This window comes from Ictalurus punctatus, chromosome 6 (assembly GCF_001660625.3).
Source record: "Ictalurus punctatus breed USDA103 chromosome 6, Coco_2.0, whole genome shotgun sequence".
Lineage (NCBI taxonomy): Eukaryota > Metazoa > Chordata > Actinopteri > Siluriformes > Ictaluridae > Ictalurus > Ictalurus punctatus.
Genome location: NC_030421.2, coordinates 16,658,367 through 16,684,228, shown reverse-complemented (window position 1 = coordinate 16,684,228; position 25,862 = coordinate 16,658,367). Strand labels below are relative to the sequence as shown.

General features: G+C 37.8%; 1 protein-coding gene across 1 annotated transcript in view; it reads right to left on the bottom strand.

Moving 5' to 3' along the window:
• The window catches only part of col4a1 (collagen, type IV, alpha 1), a 51,357-nt gene that overhangs the window by 7,928 nt on the left and 17,567 nt on the right, over positions 1-25,862 (bottom strand). The window contains exons 3-40 of the mRNA XM_053680901.1: positions 24,545-24,634; positions 24,239-24,283; positions 23,461-23,505; positions 21,192-21,254; positions 20,942-20,995; positions 20,771-20,797; positions 20,551-20,628; positions 20,373-20,435; positions 20,153-20,188; positions 20,026-20,064; positions 17,508-17,588; positions 17,283-17,318; positions 17,008-17,061; positions 12,995-13,030; positions 12,838-12,882; positions 12,705-12,737; positions 12,467-12,527; positions 11,713-11,748; positions 11,391-11,537; positions 11,062-11,139; positions 10,248-10,331; positions 9,562-9,632; positions 8,775-8,966; positions 8,422-8,590; positions 6,832-6,924; positions 6,503-6,607; positions 6,283-6,380; positions 6,033-6,183; positions 5,795-5,908; positions 5,516-5,683; positions 5,313-5,402; positions 4,987-5,139; positions 4,775-4,873; positions 4,598-4,687; positions 2,782-2,921; positions 2,492-2,622; positions 1,096-1,172; positions 764-862 (exon numbers count right to left, since the gene is read on the bottom strand). Coding sequence (XP_053536876.1) covers positions 764-862; positions 1,096-1,172; positions 2,492-2,622; positions 2,782-2,921; positions 4,598-4,687; positions 4,775-4,873; positions 4,987-5,139; positions 5,313-5,402; positions 5,516-5,683; positions 5,795-5,908; positions 6,033-6,183; positions 6,283-6,380; positions 6,503-6,607; positions 6,832-6,924; positions 8,422-8,590; positions 8,775-8,966; positions 9,562-9,632; positions 10,248-10,331; positions 11,062-11,139; positions 11,391-11,537; positions 11,713-11,748; positions 12,467-12,527; positions 12,705-12,737; positions 12,838-12,882; positions 12,995-13,030; positions 17,008-17,061; positions 17,283-17,318; positions 17,508-17,588; positions 20,026-20,064; positions 20,153-20,188; positions 20,373-20,435; positions 20,551-20,628; positions 20,771-20,797; positions 20,942-20,995; positions 21,192-21,254; positions 23,461-23,505; positions 24,239-24,283; positions 24,545-24,634 — 3,271 coding nt within the window. The remainder of the gene's footprint in view (positions 1-763; positions 863-1,095; positions 1,173-2,491; positions 2,623-2,781; positions 2,922-4,597; positions 4,688-4,774; positions 4,874-4,986; positions 5,140-5,312; positions 5,403-5,515; positions 5,684-5,794; positions 5,909-6,032; positions 6,184-6,282; positions 6,381-6,502; positions 6,608-6,831; positions 6,925-8,421; positions 8,591-8,774; positions 8,967-9,561; positions 9,633-10,247; positions 10,332-11,061; positions 11,140-11,390; positions 11,538-11,712; positions 11,749-12,466; positions 12,528-12,704; positions 12,738-12,837; positions 12,883-12,994; positions 13,031-17,007; positions 17,062-17,282; positions 17,319-17,507; positions 17,589-20,025; positions 20,065-20,152; positions 20,189-20,372; positions 20,436-20,550; positions 20,629-20,770; positions 20,798-20,941; positions 20,996-21,191; positions 21,255-23,460; positions 23,506-24,238; positions 24,284-24,544; positions 24,635-25,862) is intronic.

Here is a 25,862-nt window from a genome sequence, read left to right as displayed (position 1 = left end):
AACTCATGACTCCATTTCCCAGAATGCATGACAAACTACAAACATGGTCAACGACTACAACTCCCAAAACTACTCAAAGACATGTCACCTTCTCCTGAGGACTAATCAGAGACACCTGTTCCCAAATGACTTTGTTTACTCCTTTGAGCTTGATTTCTGCCTTTACTGCTCTAGCCTGTTTGCCTGATCACCTTACCACTGCCTGTCTTTGTCTTTTGCCTTGCCCTCTGGATATTATAATCTTCATTAAAGGTCTTAACCTGCAATTGCATCCATCCTAATTCAATTATGTGACAGTTTGAAGGACAACATTGGGCAGAATGTGAAATAACATGGGGGGTTTTTAAGAAAAAAAAAAAAATACAGAAAATAAAAATAGGTCTTTTAATCCAACAAATCTATTAATCGAAGAAATAATTGACAGATTAATCAATTATCAAAATCGTTAGTTGCAGTCCTACATACAATCAACACATTTCTTTTCAGTGTGTGTGTGTATATATATATATATATATACACACACACACACACACACACATACATGCCTGTTTACTTTAAAGTTTACAGACTAATCTTGCAGCTAATTCTTTAAGCATAATTTCTATCGCTGCAATATGTCTATGTATAACATTCATATACATAGTTATGCTCACATCTTTATTTGCATTTGCATGCAAGACTCCATAACTATCGCATGGTTATTTATCCATTTCCAAGATATCCACTACAGTTTTCTTTGTCAAAATAATGTTTATTCACCGACCTGGTTCACCCCTCTCTCCAATGGCTCCAGGGACTCCATCTGTTCCTGACTCTCCTTTCTGTCCATGTGGCCCTGGGGGACCCTGCAGACCAGGTTCACCTGGACATAGAAAAGTTTCAACAGGATTATATATTTTTGTGTCTGTAGAACTGGAGAAAATTGTTCTTGGAAAGTGTGTTATTTCCTTCATAATCTCAGAAAAGACATACATTGGAATAATGAACAAAATAACTGCACGATAAAGTAAGTGTTGCAGTGTACAAATAGAAGCTTAACATTTCAACTTAACATTATTATTCATTTATCCATGGTTAGAAGGTCTTTTTACCCACCTGGCCGTCCTTCAAGACCAGGCTGCCCTGGTAATCCAGGTAACCCAGGGACTCCTTTTTCACCTGGTACCCCAGGGCTACCTGTTCAGAAAGCAAAAATATTTGCATTTGATGAAAGTCAGCAATGTACATTCAATGGGCCATATTCAATGTTGAATTAAGTGTACATAATGAAGAATTAAAACAGGAATGGTACATATCGATAGTCAGACCTCAGACATAACTACAGACTTAAGCACTATTCAGAAGTTACATGATAGTCATGAACACAGAATGGAGTTTGCCTAAAACAGAAGTATGTCCTGCTTAGACTTGTTTCTGACCATGGACCTAAGCCCATTTTTCTTGCACCATATCATTATATTGTTAAATTAAACCAAATTGTTTGTGATTAATGTGATAATACAACATGGACTATTCATGTGGCAAAATATTGACAATATACTATATTCCTAGTAAATGTTTATTTGAATGCTTGTCATCTTCTAATTCATATTAGTTTTTTAATTTTTCATTTTGAATTCATATAATCAAATTACATTTGGCAAAAAAATTATATTTCCTTTTTCAGACCACATTTTCTATCCCTGATTTTTGGGACTTAAAGGCATGCTTATGTTTAAAGCCAGTGGTCTAGACATTATTTAAAAACTCCATCTCTTGAACTTCTACTCAAAAATCTGGCAACCGCCTGGGGATGTGAACCACAAATAGGTGACTTGCAAAGTCTGAATGGTGCACAGAGAAAAGCAACTCAAGCAGCTGCGTAACCTGACTCTGAATATGTGTAACTTTCCCCTTATAAATGTTGGCATACCATTAGGATTTAAGTTGCCAAATCTTGTACAACAGTGCTTTTTTTTTAGGTATTGGTTTGAAGATACTCATTGATTGGTCATCTACAGTATCGTGCTTTGTTATCATAACGTCATGGTGTGACCAACACTATACCACCATCTTGATCTATATTGAGGAGTGTCAATGGATGACATTACTGATAGGTTATGGTATGGTTCATTGTGCAAAGTGATGTGTGTTTGGCTGGAGGATCACATGGGAATAATAAAATAGTCTATTTTTAAGACAGAAAGCAGAGAAAAAAGACCAAGGCAGGATTGTTAGCATTCATTTTCAGGAACTGCTTTATCCTAGGTTGTGGTGGATCTGGAGCCTACTCCAGGAACATTGGGTTTAGAGGCAATTTTTTTGTATAACTAATCTGTGAATCCCACACTGGCACATAGGAAGCTTGCAAAACATTGATCTGACTTGAACCAGGGAATCTCTGGGTGTGAGGCAGCTGGGAATTCTACCCACTGCACCACTATGCCACAAGCAATCTATTTTAAGCTACAGTATATTAACTAGCACGTGAGACATTAGAGAGAAATAGAACTTGCCTGGGTAACCAATCGGGCCTATGTCTCCTTTTGACCCTGATGTTCCAGGTATACCGGGGATTCCCAATGCACCTTTCACTCCCTTTTGTCCAGCATCCCCAGGGAAACCAGGTGGGCCCATTTCACCCTATATGTATAGGATACAAGGTGTACACAACACAAACATCACAAAGAATGGTCTGAACTCCCACTTTTCATATAATTTTTAAATAAGACTTTCTTTTCTGAAAACTTTTAAAAAGTAATGCATTTGACCAACACCCCATGTCTGCACATAAATATGTACCTTCTCACCAGGGATGCCAGGAATTCCTATGCCTGGCAGACCTGCCACTCCCTTTTCACCTTTTCCTCCTGGATCACCCTTAAACCCCTGATGACCAGGCTGCCCAGCAATACCTTTACTGCCTTTTGGCCCAGATTCTCCTGCAAACCCACATAACAACAGGTCACTACTAGTGGTGGCTTGTCCATAGGGGCATGTGGGGCAGCACCCCGCCATATATGTCAGCCATTTAAAAAAGTGTTCATCTTCATAGACCTCATTCACAATTCAATACATTTTGAATTCCACTGAAATGGTAATTACCTCTTTAGAGTGACTAACTTTTTTTTTTTTAATGTTGCTATTTGACAGATATTCCTTTGATTTGCTTGCCTTTCTAGATGTTGTGCAATTGTGGGGTTCCCCACCCACTTAGCTTCCAGGGAGTTATTATTACACCTAGTTGTCAAAAATGTAACTGCAACAAGCACTAACAGAGGTCCATTGGGGAAGGAATCCTGCTGCCCCATGCTAGGGGGAGAAGCAAGGGACAAAACAGTTAATGGGATTGCCAGATTGGGATAGTTTAAAGATATTCAGTGGCCACCAAGATCTTGTTTCATAGCAAATACTCAGAATTACATTTATTAAATAGGTAATAGTAATAGTTTACTATTAAGTAATAGTTTAATTAGATACTTTCTTTCTCAAGTAGATGTTTCTATGAGAACTTTGATTTTTACTTGAGGTTTTTTTTTTTTGGTTTAAGGAATGGTTTGGTGTGTTTTGTGTACTTTCAAATCAGGAATCTCCATGCTCAGAGGCATGTCCTCTACCTCCACTCCACTAGGTGGATTGGCTATGGATTGGGTAGGCACTGCTACAATGCAATAAAAGGAAAAGGAGATGCCATATATACACACATACAGACAGACAGAGTTTCCCTCTTTTTGTGTTAGTTCTCTTATTTTCAGTCCTGTGATAACTTTTTTTTTCATGACCATGCCTTAATTCTCTCTAGTACCTTCTTTCTTTTCTTAACCACCTCTGACAATAACAAACATATGTTATTATATTCTTCTTCTTCTTCTTATAATAATAATAATAATAATAATAATAATAATAGTAATAATAATAATAAAAGCTTACACTCAGTTTTCATTAATAGTTTTTGTTACATTAGCAATAACAAATCTAATTACTATAAAAATCTAAGCAAAAACAAGTCTAATTATTTAATAACGTTATTTTAAACTGAGATTTTGAATTTGATATTTTTAATTTATTTATCTTCCTTATAGTAACTTTTTGTTAGAAACAGTAATGTTACAGAGTAGTATGCTTGTTCAGGGAAAAAATGAATATACATTTCACATTAGAAAAATCCAGTAATTGTGTGGAATATATTTTCATAAAAAATTCAGAATTTTAGGGTAAAATTTAGTATATTTATGTAGCATTTGTATGTAGCATTTATCCAGAAAAAAAACACCAATGTTAACAATTGTCTATACAAGTAGGTTTTAAAGTGCCATAATATATTGACTTCTCGATTATTAAGGAAATGGTCAACTAATCAATTATTAAAATAACTGATAGTGACAACCTTACTAAATTCTGCACTATTCCACTGTTCAATTGAAGCCATTGACTTGAATTGGTTGTTTTACATGTCTTACTGACCAAGATGATAAAGCCAGATCATAACTCACTGATCAAACAATTACTCAGTACAGTAAAATTACCATGTTTATGCCTTATAGAGTGCTAAAATATAGCACATTCATTGCACCAGTTACCATATTTGGTACTATGCATTGCGCTTCTTCATTTGTACCTGGCAATCCCATTTCTCCCATGCTGCCTTTTAATCCAGGCTGTCCATCTGGTCCTGGTTGTCCGGGAAGTCCTGGATCACCTTTCTCACCTAAGCAGAAGACATATTAAAAATGTCACATAATTTTCTTGCACACTTGTGGTGAGCATATTAACATATTGCTGACATGAACTTTACCTGACTTTCCTGGTGTACCAGGCATTCCATCCTTTCCACGCATTCCAGGATCTCCAGGTGCTCCAGAAATCCCCTTCTGTCCTGTAGGGCCTGGATCCCCTAGAAATGGATATGATGTGTTTCATTTACTTGCCAATTACATATGTACTTATATGTACTGATGCAGCATAGCACTAGGACTTCATTGTTGATATTCAAGTCTCCTACAGTACCTCTGTCTCCGATGTCTCCCTTCTCTCCTTTCATATGCTCCATTTCCACTTCAGTCATATTACCAGCTGGTCCTTGAATACCAGGATCTCCTCTCTCTCCTTTAGGGCCCGGTTCACCAAACTCTCCCCTAGGCCCAGTCAGACCAGGGTCACCTACCAATGTCAATATCATATTAAGTATAGCACAACCAATAAAAAAACTACTTAATTTAATTTGCTAAATTTTGTGCAAATTATTCAGCTGAGGAATCAGTAAAAGGCTGTCTGAATATGTTAGTCCCTGTCCTAGTAAGACACCTAGGTAAGATGCCTAGTAAGTATTTCACCTCTTGGTCCAATGGCTCCAGGGGCTCCTGCCTGACCCTGGTGTCCAGGTGACCCTGGAATTCCCATTATTCCAATATCTCCCTTGTGACCTAGAAATAAATATATTCAACAGTGGAATAAGCTTAATAATTTCCAATTTTTACAGCAGAATATTCATAAAGAGATTATTACAGAAATGTACAGAGCATCACGCAGCACTCACCTCTCTCCCCAGGGAATCCATCTTTACCTGGACTTCCTGGTTCCCCTGACAACCCCTTAGGCCCTGGTGATCCAGGTAAACCAGGGGTGCCTTTCTCACCTTGAGGACCAGGCATTGCAGGACCAGGAAAACCTTGCGGACCTTTCTCTCCCTTTGACCCAATTCGACCTGTAACATCATAGAAATATAGGCGTCATCAGTGTTTTTGTGTATTAATGTATAAAATGTGTATTATCAATCATATACAGTTTAGATATTGCTACTTAAGGAGAAACTTACCTAAGGGACCAGGTTCCCCAGGGGGTCCCATCGGTCCAGGTAGTCCAGGCTCACCGTGTCCTGGGGGTCCAGGTGGTCCTGACAAACCTGGGAATCCAGGAGGGCCAGGGTCACCTGGAAGTGATAGATTAAGGTAAATCACAGATATTTTGGTTCCATTTGACTTTCTTTTAATGTTGTAAGTAGTATCTAATGATGAGTCTCTGACTAAGACACTAATGATACCAACTTCTTGTACCTTTTACACCCTGAGGACCAGGTGGTCCAGGTTGTCCTTCGGTTCCAGGGACTCCAGGCATTCCTAAATTACCCTTTTCACCTTGAAACCCTTGCACTCCTGGCTTTCCTACAGAGCCCTTGGGTCCTCTGAGGCCAATGCCAGGTTCACCCTTTATGATAATAACAGCAGTTAATTCAAACGAGAGCAACTTAGTCTGCACAAACAATTTGACATGCTTTCAAAATCAATATTTTTGTCACAATCATACTTTTTGTCCAGGTGTTCCTGGGAGTCCAGGAGAACCGTCCTGGCCTGGATTGCCAGGGTCTCCAGGGAATCCTGGTGCACCTGGTAAACCAGAGTGACCTAAACAAAAAGAGACAGAAATACATTTCTAAAAAATAATGTTAGCATTATGAATGTAGTTTATTAATAATAATGTTAGATTTAAAGCTGCACTTTTTTATTACAACTAAACTATAATTTACCTTTTGGACCTGGTGGACCTGGTAATCCGATTCCTGGAAAACCAGGGTCACCTTTTTCACCTGGTAATCCTGGCCATCCTTGATCTCCAGCAGGACCCCTTTCACCTTAAGAAGAAATGAAATAGAATGCAATAAAATTTATTGCAATAGAATAGAATATTGCAATTAAATGCAATAGAATTTACAGCATTGAAAAACTATTACGATTAAAACAAAACTATGTACCCAAATCTATTTGAGCAAATATAAGTATAGTTATTTACTGTAATTTGCCATTTTGGATCAGTGAGATAATTGATCATATTGCTAAAAGCTACGTATTAAGTTACCTTGAAGGCCATGCAATCCTGTCTCACCACGAGGTCCTGGTGGACCTGGAGGTCCTGGTGTACTTACACCTTTTCCAGGTTCACCTTTAGATCCTGTTATAAGAATGGGATACTGGTGTAATTAATTTTTAAACAACAACAAAAAAAAGTACAGTTGCAATCAAAATTATTCCACCCCCATTGCAAATCAGGTTTATTGTCAAAATTTATAGACTTTCAGCTTTTTGCAATGAACAATTAAATAAAAGCAATCAAAATAGTTCAACACAACGAATGCTTCAAGTGGTTTCCCCAAATTCAACTGAAACTGTAACTTATAATGATTTCTCCAGTTTCAAAATTATTCAACCCCCTAAATAGAATCCCTCAAAACAGCACAAATATTCAAAACAGGTGTTGTCTCAAGCACACCTGATGCAATTAATCAAGGGTTCATTAGTTGCACCAGGTGTGCTTGAGCTTAACACATGAAATAGCTGAACTGGCTAGGGGCAGAAATAAATGAAATACCTGGTCGGGCAGAAAAAGGAAGCTATCAATGGCTGCAACCAGATTTCTGAGAAGGCAGGTTGTGAAAAACCCTCGAGGGACTGGAAAAGACCTGCAGCAAGACTTGGTGGCAACAGGCACTGAGGTTTCAGTGAGCACAGTAAGGCACATACTAAACGCAGAATGCTTCCATGGCAGAACTCTGAGACGTAAACCACTACTGACCCAAAAGCACAAGAAAAGTTGGTTCAAAATCATATAAAAAAGCCACAGAAGTTTTGGGATTCTGTTCTGTGAAACAAAACTGGAACTTTTCAGCATGATGGATCAGCGGTATGTGTGGAGGAAGAAGAATGACAGTCCACAGTCAAGAATGGTGGTGGCTCAGTGATGCTCTGGGGCTGCTTTGCATCCTCTGGCACTGGAAACCTGCAGCGTGTGGAAGGCAACATGGATTCATTGAAGTATCAGGAAATCCTAGGAGAAAACGTCATGCCGTCTGTGAGGAAGCTGAAGCTTGGGCATCATTGGCCCTTCTAACAGGACAATGATCCCCAGTATACTTCAAATTCCACCAAGGCTTGATTGCAGAAGAAGTCCTGGAAGATTCTACAGGGCCATCACTGTCACCTGATTTGAACCCCATCAAAAATCTCTGATGAGATTTGAAGAAAGTGGTTGCAGCATGTAAAATTAACAAGATTACTGAACTGGAGGCCATTGCTCATGAGGAATGCGCTAATATTCCTCAGAAATGCTGCCAGAAGCTATGCATCTCATTTACAGCAGGTCATAACAGCAAAAGTTTGCTCTACTAAGTACTAAAGATGCTTACCATGAAGGGGTTGAATAATTTTGAAAGTGGAGAAGTCATTATAAGTTGTATTTTCAGTTGAATTTGGGGAAACCACTTGAAGCATTCGTTGTGTTGAACTATTTCAATTGCTTTTGCTTGATTTATTCATTGCAAACAGCTGAAAGTCTGTAAATTTTGACAATAAACCTGATTCGCAATGAGAGTTGAATCATTTTGATTGCAACTGTAGGTTGACATGACAATTGAATACATTCAATGACATGTGTACAGTTTGAAGTACTGGCCTGGTATTCCTGGCTTTCCTGGAGCACCAGGAGCTCCCTGACTGCCCTTTTCTCCAGGCTCTCCAGGCCGGCCAAATCCAGGAAGACCTGGGGGTCCTCTCTCACCAGTGGGTCCTATTATCCCAGGATCTCCATCCTGGCCACGGTCACCTTTAATACCCTCTCTAGCCTTTGAAATAGTATGGTTTGTAGATTACATATATAGATATACTTTGATTTGATATACACATATTCTTTGATCTGATAAGCTTTAAGAAGCTACAGTAGATGCAACCAAAATTATGTGATTAAACCTCAAGCTCATATAATGTTCGGTAGTAATTTTTTAATATACAAAAGCTATTTGTACTTACTGGCTCTCCTTTAATTCCTGGTAAACCTGGACGTCCATCTTTCCCAGGAATTCCATCTATGCCTGGTAATCCCCTACTGCCAGGAAACCCAGGTGAGCCCTTTTCTCCTTTCAGCTCTGGGGCTATATAGATGTCACCTGGTTCACCCCTTGCCCCAGGAGCACCAATCAAACCTTGGACACCATCATTCCCCTGCAGTTCAAAGACAAGGCAAAGTTTTATATACGATGTTGTATATAGTTGTTAAACGCAAAATTGTTAAATGCACCAGCCCCCAGTGCTGGCTTCAGCACATTTGGTTCCCTAGGTACTAATAGCACAGTCCAGTTTGAATATGTCCACTAGGAAAATCAGCTTTGCCTGGAGGTCCAGTCTCAAATTATGCTGGTGTATGGATGCTCTGTTATGTGGTAAAAAAGGGTGCAAGTAGTGCTTCTGGAACTGGCAGTATCCTTCCAACACACAATTGAAGGTTTGTCATGCAAAAATGGCATCCACCTCTAAATCGTGTCATAGGCAGCTGCTTATGTTTCCTGTTCCAAGTACCAAAACTGCTAATTCTTTCCAATTTAAATTCTTAAATTTCAATTAAATTGTTTGAGCCACTGTTAAAATATTCTGTATACAAAGCAACATGAATGAATGGTTAAATTGATTCATTTCAGAACCTTGCTGGCCAGATAAACCAGCTAATGACTACAGTTTGCTTGTTTGGTTATAGCTATAGTAGCACAATGAATAAAAAAAATCCAGAATCACATATAAAAATGTGTTTTTCATCACCCACCGGAAATCCAGGTGCTCCAGAAGGGCCAGGCTGACCCTTTTGTCCTTTACTACCCATTTGTCCAGGGAAACCTAAATAAAAAAGAAAAAAAGATAACAGAATATAAATACATTATTCATATTAAACAGACAATGTGCCCTAAACTAATATGAATACAGATATGAACAGTAGGTGGAATATTCTTTATTTCTGGCTTTGGATTTTTCTGTTAAACTCATGGGGAGGGTTGCCTGATTTCAGCACTATTCTCACCCTAACTACAAGAACATTTGAATTAGCCAGTAATTTGTGTTTATTCAGGTTGTCTTTGTCTTATATTAAATTCACTTATGAGAGTATAAGTGAATAAAGTTTAAGTATAGCAACATTACAATACTCTGACCCCTTTCATATTAATAGTGGTTAAGAACAGATTTCTGTTTGGAAGGTCATGAGTTCAAAATCCCAGCACTGCCAAGCACTTGGGCCCTTGAGCAATGCCCTTAATCCTCAATTGTATAAATAAGATAAATGTAAGTTGCTCTGGATAAGAGGGTCTGCCAAATGCCATAAATGTTTTAGTAAAACACCAAGATATTACAGATATTTCACATGATTCAAAAGTAAGACATCTAAAAAGAAATAACTGAAATCTGGTGAGGATTTTCATTCATTGTCTAAACTGTCAACATATAAAGTCACACTACCTTGATTTCCTTTTGGCCCCTGACTACCAGGTAAACCTGGAGGTCCACTAGCAGAGCATTGTGTGCAAGTGTCTCCTCTGTCACCTAAAACAGAAAGCAAAACAGATTTTAAAAGGTCAGCTAAAAACAATCAATTATCGGTTATTCCAAAAATATACATAATTAAGCAATATCAACATGTCTGTGATTCAACCTGTGGCATTCGCCCTGCTTTTCATACAAAGCTTTACAACAAGCTGTGATTTGAGAGCAAGTGACCAATCAGCTTCATATGCTTCAGACAGAGCACTGTGTGTTTCCATCCAGCAAACAGACTGACTGACAGCCTGTAGGAAGTGTAGTAATTGTTTGAATGTAATGAACAATTACTAGATTTGGAATTTTATGTAATGAACACAGACAGGCAGAGAGATACAAACAGTGAAATGTACCAGTGCTGTTATATTAAATATCAACACACTTGGAACGCTGCTTGTCCAATCAAATTGGTGGACCAGAACTATCTGTTGTATAATTTACAGTAAGACCAAAAATATAGGGTAATTAAGTACATAGTTTTAGAATACACTAAAAATATCATTAATTATGCTACACATAGGAATTCACAGAAAATAATAAGTAATTTAAGATATTTAATAGTTGTGGAAACAAATATAACTTCCACATTTGTAAAATCCTTAGATTTTAGAACTTTTGTGGTATCAGTTTATTCCAGGAACAAAATCTTTTCAGTAGATTTTCACTGTGGTTAAAATCTATTTTTTAAGTTTCTTAAATCAAATGAATTGAGATGCATGAATACATTGTTTCTCACCTTTCTGTCCCACCTCTCCTTGTAAGCCAGGAGGTCCAGGAGGGCCTGGTTCTCCAGTACTAACTTCACAGTCCTCATCTGCAAAAAAAAAAAAAAGAAGAAAAAAAAAAGAAAAGACAATCAAAAACTTATTACAATAGGAATGGGCACAGCAGGGGTGTACAGAACATAAAAATTGTTTTACCAAGTCTTGACCAATGTAATATTTAAAAAAAATTGTGTTGTAGTTTTTGTAATATAAAATCTTTCTTTTCTTTTTTTTAAATGAAAAGTTTCTTTGCTAAGATTGCTGGCCTACACCAAGGCATACTACACCAGTCTGTACTTACTTAATGGCCCTGGGGGTCCAGGTGGACCAGGAAGTCCATCAGCTCCCTTGGGTCCTCTGAGAGACTCTCCATCAGCACCTTTGTCTCCTTTCTGTCCATTCTCTCCAGGAAAGCCTGTCTCTCCAGGAGTACCCATAATGTTCTTTCCTACAACCATCCAAGGACAAAAGGAAAGGACACCACAGTGTGAGGCAGAAAACATTAATGATACAGGCAAGGGAATTAAAGAAACTTGCAGAGAAAACTTTTTGCAGAGGAATTTTCATAATTTTATCTGAGCATTTACAGTGGAATTTGGGTTAACATGAAGTACTTCTCTTACCTGGGAGACCAGGCTCTCCAGGATACCCAGGGGGGCCTGTAAAAAATTACCAGCTCTTAGTCTGGAATAATCCCATATTATGTTTATAGTTCATGAAACATCATGAAATATTGTTCAGAAAGTAGCTTGCAATTGTACTTGAAGGTGGGTACTTTCACTACATGTATTGAATGTACATAAAATGTACATTCCACCAGTGGAAAAGATGCTCCAATATGTTTGTCTTTCACATTACTTGAATTTTTTTTTATAGGTTTTTTGGTCTATATAGGCAGTTATGGTAGTATGCTGCACAGTTCAAGCTTAATCTGATCATAGCAACTGTATGTAAGCTCTATGAATGGCCAGGTTTTTATTCATGTTATTTCTTGAATAGGTCAGCTTAGACAAAATGATTAACATAGTGTCCGGTGTGTTTTAGTGGTAATGTGTAATAGCCATCTGCCCAATAACACTGCATCTAAGTCTGGACTTCATGGTGCCATAGGTAAAAAAATTTTTTTTTTTTAAATTGCCTACTACTCAAATTTCCATATTTGTACATTGTTTTAAATTTATAAATGACATAACTGAATAAAGAAATTGAGGTGGAATTTGCATATGCTTGCTATACGATCAGATTTGACCATACACAAGTTTGATGAATAATGTTCAATGAGCATGTTGGCATTGAATTCAAAATTACTATTTTTTACTGTGTAGTTCAGAAGTAAGGAATGTAATTTATATGCATCTGTTCATCATTCTGACTTACCCTTCTCTCCAATCGGTCCTGGTAAGCCTGAAGCACCTTTAGGGCCGGGTGCACCATGACCCTTTAAAAAATGCATTTAGAGATAAGCATATTAAGACCCTCAATCAAATTTGAGCCTGGTTGTAAACTACCAACTTGGTGTTTACAATTTTTTTTTTTTACTGTATACTATGTATGCTGTATATGTACAGAACAAAATAAATAGTATAAATAGAAAAGGAGATGGTTGGATTCTTACATATCCGGGAGGTCCTGTCTCTCCCTTTTGCCCCTGTTAAAAAGAGACTAACATCATATTTCATGTAAAAGCACAAAACAAGATTAATTTACCTGTTCCTATAGCATACTGGTAAAAGAGAAAATGCAATCACCTTCGTCCCAGAAAAGCCATCAGTACCACGGTCACCTTTTTCCCCCTTTTAGAAAGAAACAATATTGTGAAATATTTAACATATGTCTTCTTTTGTTTAGGTATATTTTATCTTACATGAAAATCTGGTAACAGATTATGGAAAACATGCATTATACCTTAGCTCCATTTTCTCCATTCTTTCCTACTTTTCCCTAATAGCCAAAAAAAAAAAAACAACAACAACAAGACAAAAAAAACCCCATCAAACTTGTATACTGGATTACTTGATATGCATTTGAACTACTTATATACAGTGGGGGAAATAAGTATTGGATGCGTCAATATTTTTTTCAGTAAATATATTTCCAATGAGGTTATTCACATGATGTTTTCACCAGACTTTGGTATTAACTCAAGAAATCCACACATATAAAGAAATCCAAACATAAAAGTCCATAAATAAATTTATGTGTAATAAAGTGTAACGACACAGGAAAAAGTATTGAAGACGCTAACTTAAATTTATTTAATACCTAGTGGAGAAGACTTTGTTTGTAATGACAGCTTCAGGACGCTTTCTGTATGAAGAAATTAATGGGTCGCAGTATTCAGGTGTGAGTTTGGCCCATTCTTCTAAACATATTGTCTTTAAATCTTGTTCAGTTTTTTTTCTCTGAAATCAATTGAGAGTTTCCTTTTGTAGAATATTTTTTGGATCGTTGTCCTGCTGGAAGGTCCATCCACATCTCATCTTCATCATCCTGGTGGATGGCAGCAGAATCTCCTGGTATAAAGGGCTCCATTCATCGTTCCTCCAATTATATGAAATCTGCCAGTACCATGTGATGAAAAACAGCCCCACACGCTGATGCTTCCACCTCCAAACTTCACTGTTGGTATAGTGTTTTTAGGATGATGTGCAGTGCCATTTCTTCTCCAAACATGGTGTGTAGTATAACAGCCAAAAAGTTCGATTTTGCTCTCGTTTTACCAGACTACACTCTCCCAGTATTTCATAGGCTTGTCCAAATGAGTTGTAGTAAACTTTAAACCAGCTTCGACATGCCTTTTCTATAGTAATGGAGTCTTGCGGGGTAAACGTGAGCAGTGCAGTGCATGGCCTATTGTTTTCTCTGTGACGATGGTACCTGCTGCCTCCAAGTGTTTCTGGAGCATTTTCTGAGTGGTCCATGGCTCTTGGGCTATTCTTCTGACTATTCTTCTGACTCCCTAGTCAGAAATCTTGTGATGACAGAGTGATGTTGCTTCCATTTGCGGATAATGGTCCCAATGGTGCTTACTGGAAGAGTCAGAAGTTTTGAAATACAGTATCTCACAAAAGTGAGTACACCCCTCACATTTTTGTCAATATTTGATTATACTTTTTCATGTGACAACACTGAAGAAATGACACTTTGCTACAATGTAAAGTAGTGATTGTACAGCTTGTGTAACAGTGTAAATTTGCTGTCCCCTCAAAATAACTCAACACACAGCCATTAATGTCTAAACCACTGGCAACAAAAGTGAGTACAACCCTAAGTGAAAATGTCCAAATTGGGCCCAATTAGCCATTTTCCCTCCAAAGTGTCATGTGACTTGTTAGTGTTACAAGGTCTCAGGTATGAATGGGGAGCAGGCGTGTTAAATTTGGTGTCATTGCTCTCACACTCCCTCATACTGGTCACTGGAAGTTCAACATGGCACTTCATGGCAAAGAACTCTCTGAGGATCAGAAAAAAATAATTGTTGCTCTACATAAAGATGGCATAGGCTATAAGAAGATTGACAAGACCCTGACACTGAGCTGCAGGCCAAGACCATACAGCGGTTTAACAGGACAGGTTCCACTCAGAACAGGCCTCGCCATGGTCGACCAAAGAAGTTGAGTGCACGTGCTCAGCACCATATCCAGAGGTTGTCTTTGGGAAATAGACATATGAGTGCTGCCAGCACTGCTGCAGAGGTTGAAGGGGTGGGGGGTCAGCCTGTCAGTGCTCCGACCATACGCCTCACACTGCATCAAATTGGTCTGCATGGCTGTCGTCCCCGAAGGAAGCCTCTTCTAAAGATGATGCACAAGAAAGCCCGCAAACAGTTCGCTGAAGACAAGCAGATTTAGGACATGGATTACTGGAACCATGTCCTGTGGTCTGATGAGAACAAGATAAACTTATTTGGTTCAGATGGTGTCAAGCGTGTGTGGCGGCAACCAGGTGAAGAGTACAAAGACAAGTGTGTCTTGCCTACAGTCAAGCATGGTGGTGGGAGTGTCATGGTCTGGGGCTGCATGAGTTCTGCCGGCACTGGGGAGTTACAGTTCACTGAGGGAACCATGAATGCCAACATGTACTGTGACATACTGAAGCAGAGCATGATTCCCTCCCTTTGGAAACTGGGCCGCAGGGCAGTATTCCAGCATGATAACGACCCCAAACACACCTCCAAGATGACCACTGCCTTGCTAAAGAATCTGAGGGTGAAGGTAACCCTATTGAGCATCTGTGGGGCATCCTCAAACGGAAGGTGGAGGAGCACAAGGTCTCTAACATACACCAGCTCCATGATGTCGTCATGGAGGACTCCAGTGGTAACCTGTGAAGCTCTGGTGAACTCCATGCCCAAGAGGGTTAAGGCAGTGCTGGAAAATAATGGTGGCCACACAAAATATTGACACTTTGGGCCCAATTTGGACATTTTCACTTAGGGGTGTACTCACTTTTGTTGCCAGCGGTTTAGACATTAATGGCTGTGTGTTGAGTTATTTTGAGGGGCAGCAAATTTACACTGTTACACAAGCTGTACACTCACTACTTTACATTGTAGCAAAGTGTCATTTCTTCAGTGTTGTCACATGAAAAGATATAATCAAATATTGACAAAAATGTGAGGGTACTTTTGTGAGATACTGTACATCTATATCCAATTCCATCAATATGTTTCACAACAATAAAGTTGCGAAAATCTTGGGAGAGCCTATCATGAGATGTTTCTTGTGTGACACCTTGGTAACAAAAAGCCTTTTTTATAGATCATGAATGTACAAACCCAGCTGATATTAATTTGCCCAGATAGGGGGTATAATTACTTTCTAACTACTTAGGGATTTCAGCTAGTTCCTTGCCTTACCTTGACTTGGTGAACTACTTTTTCTTAGCATTTTCAATCATTTTTTCCTGTGTCATTCCACATTATTACACATAACTTCATTTATGGATTTAATGTTGTGAATTCTTTATATTTGCGGATTTCTTCATTTAATACTGATGTCTGGTGAAAATGTCATGTGAATACATGGCATTTTTTTATTCTTGCCTTAGCCAGACCCCTCACTTGTTTTTTGACCACGTTTTTGCCTTTCCTATTGGATTTGTCTGCCTGCCTCTCTTCTTATAAAGCTCTTAACTACACTTGCATCCGTCTGCACCTTGATTACATGACACTATTGCTGATTCTAGATTTTTATGTGATGTGTAATGTAACAGGTTGAGGAGTCTACGCAGTCTATTGTCTGTTGTTAATGAATCCAGTTTGATCTGGGCTGATTATTGAAGGAATAACTGTTTCAATTCTATTAGCTAGGGTCTTGCTTTTTATTTTTGTGTCTGTATTGATAGTGATAAAGGAGAGTAACTATAGGGTAAAGTGGGGTTTTTGTTGGGTTTTAGGTGAAGTGATATATTGGCAGTATTCATTTCTGTTGATAGTGTCATATTCTGTTTAATTTCGGATACTGATCTGTTCAATAGTGGTGCCAAAATAGTCCAGAACTGTTTTATAGAACTGAGCTGGAAAACTGTCAGGACCTGGTGCTTTATTTTAGGCAGATTGTTAAGGGTGTTATAGATCTCTTCTGGCTCAATCGCTTTGCTCTTCAGTTAATTTTTGTAGTTTGATATTATTTAAGAAACTACTAATGTCTTCTGTGTCCAGATCTGTAAGTGATGAGTATAGGTCTTGAAAGAATGATCTAAATGTATTATTAATTCCCTACGGGGTTTGTATGGTCTATTCTGCTTCCTGAGTTCTTGATGATTGGGATTGTTGTTGTTCTTTCTTTGTTTCATTTGATGAGGTTTGATAGGAATTTTCCAGAATTATTATTATTATATTCAAAGTTTTCATGCCTGAGTCTTTGTAAGAAAAAAGCATGTCATAAGATAGACAGTGCTGAAACATGGCAACTCACTTCTGGGCCTGGAGGTCCTTGTTCACCTTTGATTCCTGCTTGATATGGTGAACACTGCTCAAACACAGAAAGATTAAGCCTTACCATAACCATAACATGACAGGATCAATTCTATCTTTATATATATATATATATATATATATATATATATATATATATGAAAGTATGTTGTAAACAAATGCAATTTTTCATATTACAAATCTCCTACATGTGCAGCATGTTAGAATGCACCTTTAAAACATTCACATCATGTTTTTGCATTTAAAATCACTCACCCTGTCACCCTTTTCTCCAGTGTCCCCTCTTTCACCCTACAAACAGATAAAGTTAACTGCTTCATCTTCCTTTCAGTAGCAGTGCATTTTGGAGATTTAAATAATTCATTGATGCACGACAAGCAGTATACAGTCTGAATTATTAGTTAATGAACCTGGCTATGAGTGAATTAATAGAAATCTGGTTTATTAATAAAATTAGCCTAAAAATATCAAAAGCCATACTTTTGGTCCATAAACTGTTGTGGGTCCTCCACTCACTCCGGGAAAAGGAGGCCCTGGTAGACCCGCGGGGCCTTTTTCACCCTAATAATGAAGGTAAACAGCAAATTGAGTGATGTTAAATTTCCAGAGTTGACAGCAAGTTTTCAAATTAAGTACATTTCACTGTAGCTTGAGCTTGCTGTTAAGTTGTTAAGTAAGTTGTTATTCTTAAAACAATTGTAGAAGTGTTGATTACTAAGCAGTTTAACATTCATTACTTAAATTCAGCCTTTCACACCAAATTCAAGTGCAAAAAGAGCTCCACTATGACCACTTTTTCTTGTTGTATGTCAGTCAAAACAAAAACAAAAACGATCTTCTTGAGCATATAATGGTGTGTATGGATGCAGACAATATTTTGTACCATGTACTTAGTTTAGCTAGCTTGGTTGTCTAACTAGGAGTCTTACATTGGGTCATATCACATGTAATGAAGACCCTTGAGAAGCTGCAGCACCACACGCCCATGGTACATGACTGCCTGGATCCGCTGCAGTCACCTACCTGCTTCACAGAGCTTACACACACACATGGAAAGGCCACATAGCACTGTGAGAATCATATGCTTGGACTTCTCAAGTGCTTTTAACACGCTCCCGTCACGCCGACTGGCTGAGAAGCTCTCTGTGATGCAAGTGGACCAGGACCTCGTGGCCTGGATTACAGACTACCTCAATGACAGGCTGCAGAACAGTTGCAATCAAAATGATTCAACCCCTATTGCAAATCAGACTTATTGTAAAAAATTTACAGACTTTCAGCTGTTTGCAATGAACAAATCAAACAAAAGCTATTGAAATAGTTCAATGACTTCAAGTGGTTTCCCCAAATTCAACTGAAAATGCAACTGGCTTCTCCAGTCTCAAAATTATTCAACCCCTTCATGGAAAGTGTCTTTCGTACTTAGTAGAGCACCCTTTTGCTGTTATGACCTGCTGCAAACAAGATGCATAGCCAGATACCAGCTTCCTGAGGAATATTAGCCCATTCGTGAGCAATGAAAAATTGCTTTTGTTTGATTTGTTTGTTGCAAACAGCAGAAAGTCTGTGAATTTTGACAGTAAATGTGATTTGCAATGGGGATTGAATAATTTTGATTGCAACTGTATGGCAGGCTGCAAGGCTGCTTGTCAGACATGGTGACTAGCAACATAGGAGCACCGCATCACAGTTGATAAGGAAGAGGAGTACAGAATCCTTATGGAGACCAAGGAGCCGGTGGTGGACATCCGGCCCCCCACCCCGTCGCCATAAAGGGGGAGGGAGTGGAGATAGTGGACACCTAAATGTTCCTAGGGCTGCAATTTAACAACAAACTGGACTGGTCAGACAACACTGAGGCCCTCTATAGGAAAGGACAAAAACAGGATGTTCTTTCTGAGTCGGCTCAGGTCCTGTTATGTGTGCACTAAGCTTCTATGGATGTTTTACCAGTCTGTGTTGGCCAGTGTTATCTTCTTTGCTGTGGTGTGCTGGGGAGGTGGCATTGGGACTTGTGGTGCCAAGAAACTGAGTAAATTGGTGAGGAAGGCCAGCTCTGTGCTGGGGATGGAACTGGACAGTGTGGAGGAAGTAACTGAGAAAAGGATGAGAGGGAAGCTGAAAGCTATCATGGACAATCCTTCTCATGCTCTCTACGCTGAGCTGAGGAGGCTCAGGAGCACGTTCAGCCACAGATTCATCCAGCCATGTGCCTCAAAACGGCTGGGGGGTCTCTTTCATGCCATCAGCCATCAGACTCTACAATGCCACAATACCCAGTACCTCCTACTCTACTGACTGAGTCTCACAAACACACACGCCCAACAGTTAACTGTCATACCACAGATATTGCACATGTATATAAATTCCAAGGATATTGCACATATACATATAAAAATAGAACTGTAGCATATGTACATACACCCAGATCTATTTTATTGTTTCTATTACTTTCTATTGTTTCTATTATTCCAATTGTACAGGTATTTCTGAAAATTCTTTTCTTTTCTTTGAAGTTACTTTTCCTACTTATGCTGCTGTATCTTGTATGCATTTTCTGACATTTTTATTGAACGATTTTGCACACTGAGTGACTTTTAATTTAGTTCCTGATGGTTATGAGATTTAAATACACCTTGAGGTATTATTGTGCTGGGATATAAAGTTAGAGGCTGATCAGTATGTGTGTTGGTGCTTACCAAGACTACATCAAGGCTGCTGTAAGTTACATTACCATTACTAAATCAGTTTTCTTTCTAGGTATGTCTGTGTCTGCCTTATTGTCTTGACAATTTTTTTATTAATTAAAATTTGTGCACATCCATGAAAATAAACATGTAAAAGCAACCAGCAGAAGGTTTAGCCCTAGACAGTATAAGAATCTGTTTACTTGGTTGTCATGAAGAGCAGGTGTGTATATGTGTGTGTGTGTGTGTGTGTGTGTGTGTGTGTGTGTGTGTGTGTGTGTGTGTGTTTACGTGCAGCCCTGGGTTCTCACCTTGTCACCCTTCGGACCAACAAAACTAAGCTTATCACCCTGCAATGGAATTCAAACAGTAAAACATGAGCTTAAAATTTATCAACACGTTATTTATTAATAAATGAGTATTAACTTTAAAACCTACAGGAGGGCCAGGAGGGCCGGGATCACCAGGAAATCCCTGAAAGGAAGGGTCAGAAAAAGGAGATGTCATTTTAAGAGGTTTAGAATGGATATGAATTTTAATCAGCTAATGCAAGTATTATTCTGCTTCCTTTGGCTACAAATTCATGTAACATAATGTTTGCATATTTCTTTCTGTCTTTTGAAGCATTTACAGTGTCTGGTTAGATGCAGTCACTCACTCGAAGCCCATCTCGTCCTGGTGGGCCAACTGGTCCTTGTGGTCCAGGATTTCCTTGTGCCCCCTTAGAAAAAGGGCGAGAAATTTCAATTCTATCCTGTGGTTTTCTTGACCACTCAAGCAGATATATATTGATTAGGGGGGAAAAACATAAGAAAATATAAACTGCAATAACTTACTGGCAATCCTGGTGACCCTTCAAAGCCTCTATCTCCTTTCTGAGGAATAAACCCACCAATAACACCACCTGGGTCACCCTGAGAGAGAGGAGCATAAGGTTAATGGCCTGTGCATGCTAGACTTCTGTGAATTAATGAGTGAAAGGTTAAAATCAAAAATAAACTATCATACAATGAAAAATGCATTGAATTAATTCAATATTGAGCCTTTTTCTCCTACCTTCATTCCTGGGTCACCTGGAAAACCCTGAAGTTATAGGAAGATATAATCAATTAAATAATCGGATGCAGTGGTGCTAAATTAAATGAATTCAGAAAACCACGAGGCTAGTGCATAGCTGAACAGTCTAAAAGGCTGCTACTTGTGTGAAATTAGTTGTCTTTTCCTTACTGGTGGACCCAGCAATCCTGGTATGCCTGGGATTCCATCTCTACCTCGATCCCCCTGCAGTCGAAAAACACGTCAGCGCTAAGCTTACATGTGAAATGATAAAATACACAGATTCGCAAGAGATATTCTACATAGCATCTGATATTCTATATAGTGATTCTAGATGCAAATATTGTAAATATATATAGATATACTGTATATAAATATATATTCTCATTTAATAACAAAGAGACAAAATTTAAATGTTTGCCTTTGTTCCGTTGCAGCCTGGGATACCCGGTGGTCCCTGTGGGCCATCTTGACCTGGGATACCCTGAAGTGGAAATATGACCCACAATCAAGTTACATACACATTAGTCTATTTTAGTGATCATTATTTTCCAGGTATAAAAGAAATAAACATAATATATGAGAAAATAAATAAACAAACATGTATAAAATCCAGTGCTGGACAAATTGGCAGTCGTTTGAAATCTGCACCACTTGTAGATGATTTTCCTTACAGTGGAATGATGTATTTAAATAATTTGGAAATCCCTCGCCAGACTCATAGGCATTCACATCCTTTTTTCTGAAGGACTTATAGAACTCTTTAGATCTTGGCATGATGAGACCACACACCTCAATAACAAAGAGAACAACTGATTCAAATTTTATGGATTTGAAGGTGTGATAAATGTAGGGGTGTACTTACTTTTTCCATGTGACTGATCTGGGTTTTTTTTGTTCATTTAAATTGTGAAAATGACTACAAAATGTCATTTGATAGTGTACCAACATTATTACTAGGCACTGTTTCAAAGCGGATCAAATGTTTGCTTGTGCAAATAAGTAAAAAAAAAAAGGCAACAGTTTCCATGGGGTGTGCTTATTTTTTCACATGACTGTAGGTATAAAACTACTTTTAGCAACAATAAGGTGAAGTAAATGTTTTCTTGTCATTCTCTCACATAAGCCTACTCTTTGATGTTTGAGGGCACTTGTTTAAGCACAACTCTCTTAATATCCTGTCACAGAATCTGAATGAGGTTGAGGTCTGGATTTGACTTGGCCATTCCAACACCGTGATTTTCTCTTCTTTACCCATTCAGATGTGGATTTGCTGATGTGTTTTGCATAGTTGTGCTGTTGCATGACCTAATTTTGGCTCAGTTTAAGCTGCTAGACAGATGACCTCACATTTATCTCAAGAATATTCTGGGATAAAGTAGAGCTCTTCATTGTCTCAATGAATGGTCCTGTGGTCCAGGTCCTGTGGCTGCAAAACAAGCCCAAATCATCAACCCTCCACCACCATGCCTAACAGTTGCTATGAGGTGTTTGTGGAGATATGCTGTTTGGATTTTGCCAAATATGGTGCTATGCATGATGGTCTCCTCAGCCCAAAGGATATTGTTACAGAACTGCTGTGGCGCATGAGGTCACATGATGTAGCTCTTGGGTTTTTCTTTATATCTCTGAGCATTAAATGGTCTGACCATTTGCCCTACATTTGCTGAGATGCCCCCTCCTGGGAATATTGGCAACTGTCTTAAAGGCTCTCCATTTGTAAACAATCATTCTCACTGTAGAATTTCAAATTGTTTTTAGATGGCCTTATAACCCTTCCCAGACTGACAAGCAGCAACAATTGCTTCTCGGAGCTCATGGCTGATGTCCTTTCTTCTTGGCATGATGTAGACACACATCTGAGTGCTCCAGAACACCAAACTGCCAAAAGTTCTACTTCTATATATGTATTTAAAAAAAAGACTTTTATAATCTTGTGCATTTCATTAGTAACATCTAGCTGTTAATTACTCTCTTAATAGTAGGAAGGGTGTACTTATTACTTCTCACCAGGTTTATTGGGCTACTTTTTTGTGAGCAATGACAACATATTGAAATCTGTTGTGTTTTTCTCCTGTCACTTGTTATTTGTTTGTTTATAAAAGTTGATGAGGACCACACAAGTGTTATTTAGCCCCTGATAACTAAAAATAGAGAATTAAGGAGGGTGTATTTTCTTTTTCCCATTACTGTATGTACTAATGTACCTATACTATAAGTCATATTAGTGCATTTTAGTCATTCATAGAGGGCAATAACAATAATTAATTGCTATTTTGATGCCAATGCTGCTGAATTATGATGGCTAATCTAAATAAAGTAGAAAACACCTAAAGAGGCAATTGTTAAAGGTGAAAAAGCTGTGGGGTTGTAGATAAAGACAACTGTAACCAGATTAGAAGTTTTTATGCAGCTAGATACAAGCAAACCATACGTGGTTAACAAACCGCAAAATGCAGTAATAAATTATTTTAAAAATACATTTATAATGCGGTGCGGTGCGAGGCCTGGCAGCCTCTAATCATTCAGATGAATACAGAATGCATTAAAACAGATTTTTTTTTAAAAAAGAGGTGGCCTGGGAGAATGTTACATTCATTGCTAAGTTGAATATTAGTTAGTTCACTTGAACACAAAGGTGTTTGAGAGAAATAGTCAGTTCATGAGCAAAGCAGAACTGCTGAACTCACCGGATGCCCAGGAATTCCCGGGATACCAGGTAAACCAGGAAGGCCCTAGAGCAAAGATATCGATATTTGTCATTACAAGCTTTGCGGTATTTATCTTTGTTAGAATAAGTAAATAAATATATGATACTCAAAATTAAATATATATATATATATATATATATATATATATATATATATATATATATATATATATATATATATAAATAGAGAGAGAGAGAGAGAGAGAGAGAGATGAAAGAACAGTTAACCACAAAACCTTTCAGATTTCTCACATGGCTCATTTCAGGATCTAATCTTAGGATCTCTTACAGGATAAACATATATTGTGATATATTGCAAAATACTATGCAATATATTTAACGATATATCAATATATGTAGATTTTCCCCAGTGTATGTCTGGTTACATATTTTGTAATAAAGCTACATTATGTGCTAATGTAGTTTGTGAAATATACTGCATGAGCACTAATTCTTGCTTAATTATGTGTTGAAAATCTTTAGTCAAAACATAAAGGTATATATGCTTATATGTAAAGTATATATACAGTACACACACACACACACACACATGTGAATATATATATGTATGTGTGTGTGTGTGTATATATATATATTTATATATATATGTATATGTGTGTGTATATATATATATATATATATATATATATATATATATATATATATATATATATATATATGGCTGTTGATTTTGAGAGCTTAGTTTAAGTGCCAGTTAATTTCAGTAGCAATTGTATAAATAAAGAAATATTACTTACACGTGTTCCTTTCATTCCATGAGCCCCTGGCTCACCAATATCTCCCTGTAAGAGTACATTAGTCATATTTCAGTAACTGTTTCTGGTAAGTCTAGCTAATTAATGAAAAACATTCTCAAGTCAAAAGTCTCTGATTTTTTTAGTGAATAATAATGGTACAGTGAGTTAATAGGAATCAGGATTACACATGAGCTATTATACCAGGTACTACTAATTAGAATAAATATCATGCACTGTTGTATGTTGTCATGAATTAGCCTGCATAAATTGTTTGTGTGTATTATCTGGGCTTTGGTTATTACATACCTTTGGTCCCATTGGCCCTTGGGGGCCCTCATGACCTTGCACACCAGGAAATCCCATATTGCCTTGTAAACCAGGAAAACCTCTCTCACCCTGTACCAAGAAGTTAAAAAGATAATCAGTTTGTGACAAACTAGAGTGCATATCATCCATCCATCCATCTTCTATACCGCTATCCTTCAGGGTCGCGGGGAACCTGGAGCCTATCCCAGGGAGCATGGGGCACAAGGCAGGGTACACCCTGGACAGGGTGCCAATCCATAGCAGGGCACACAATCACATACACGTTCACACACCCATTCATACACTACAGACACTTTGCTCATGCCAATCAGCCTACCATGCATATCTTTGGACTGGGGGAGGAAACCAGAGTACCCGGAGGAAATCCCCGCAGCACGGGGAGAACATGCAAACTCCACACACACAGGGCCGTGGCGGAAATCGAACCCCCAACCCTGCTAACCACTAAGTCACCATACATATATGCCTAAATGTAATTCATATAATGGTGTACTAAAATAGGACAGATGCAACATTTCATAAGTTATGTTCATTGTTTACTACATTATTCAAGATCTCTTTTCTTTTATTTGTTTTATCGGATTTGTAAAACGGTGTCACTTAAATATGTTTGTGTGGAAGACACCACTAGATGGCGCAACAGAGCTTTCCATTACAATGGAACTTTCTTACTACATCATGCCAAATAGACGATACATTACAGTTTGGTTCTTTCTTTTCTTAGTGGATAATTTTTTCACTTGTGCACTGGATGCATACAGGACAACATGCTGTTTATTATACAAATATGCTGTTAATTATTAACCACATAAATGTATTCATTAGGCAGGCAATGAAAAAGTATGAAAATATTGTACAATATAATAATAAGGTTTTTAATACATTTCATAAATGTAGTAGCTCCAAGTGATGTGTAAAAAGTGACATGTCAAAAAATTGCAAATAATAAAATAAAGCTCCAATGCTTCTTAAAATAGTGTACTGGCTGCATATGTAAAGAGGCATATTGCACTGTATGCATAAAACACCACTGTTTATAGGAATTACATTTTAATTGAAATATGGAGTACTTGAAATGTGAGATATATATATACATATATATATATATATATATACACACACACACACACACACACACATATATATATATATATATATATATATATATATATATATATATATATATATAGTATTCATGTATATTAATAGCATTAAAGTATTAATCTGTATTTATTTATTTATTTATTTATTTATTATAATCTATATATATCATTACCACATAATTTACCATATGGTA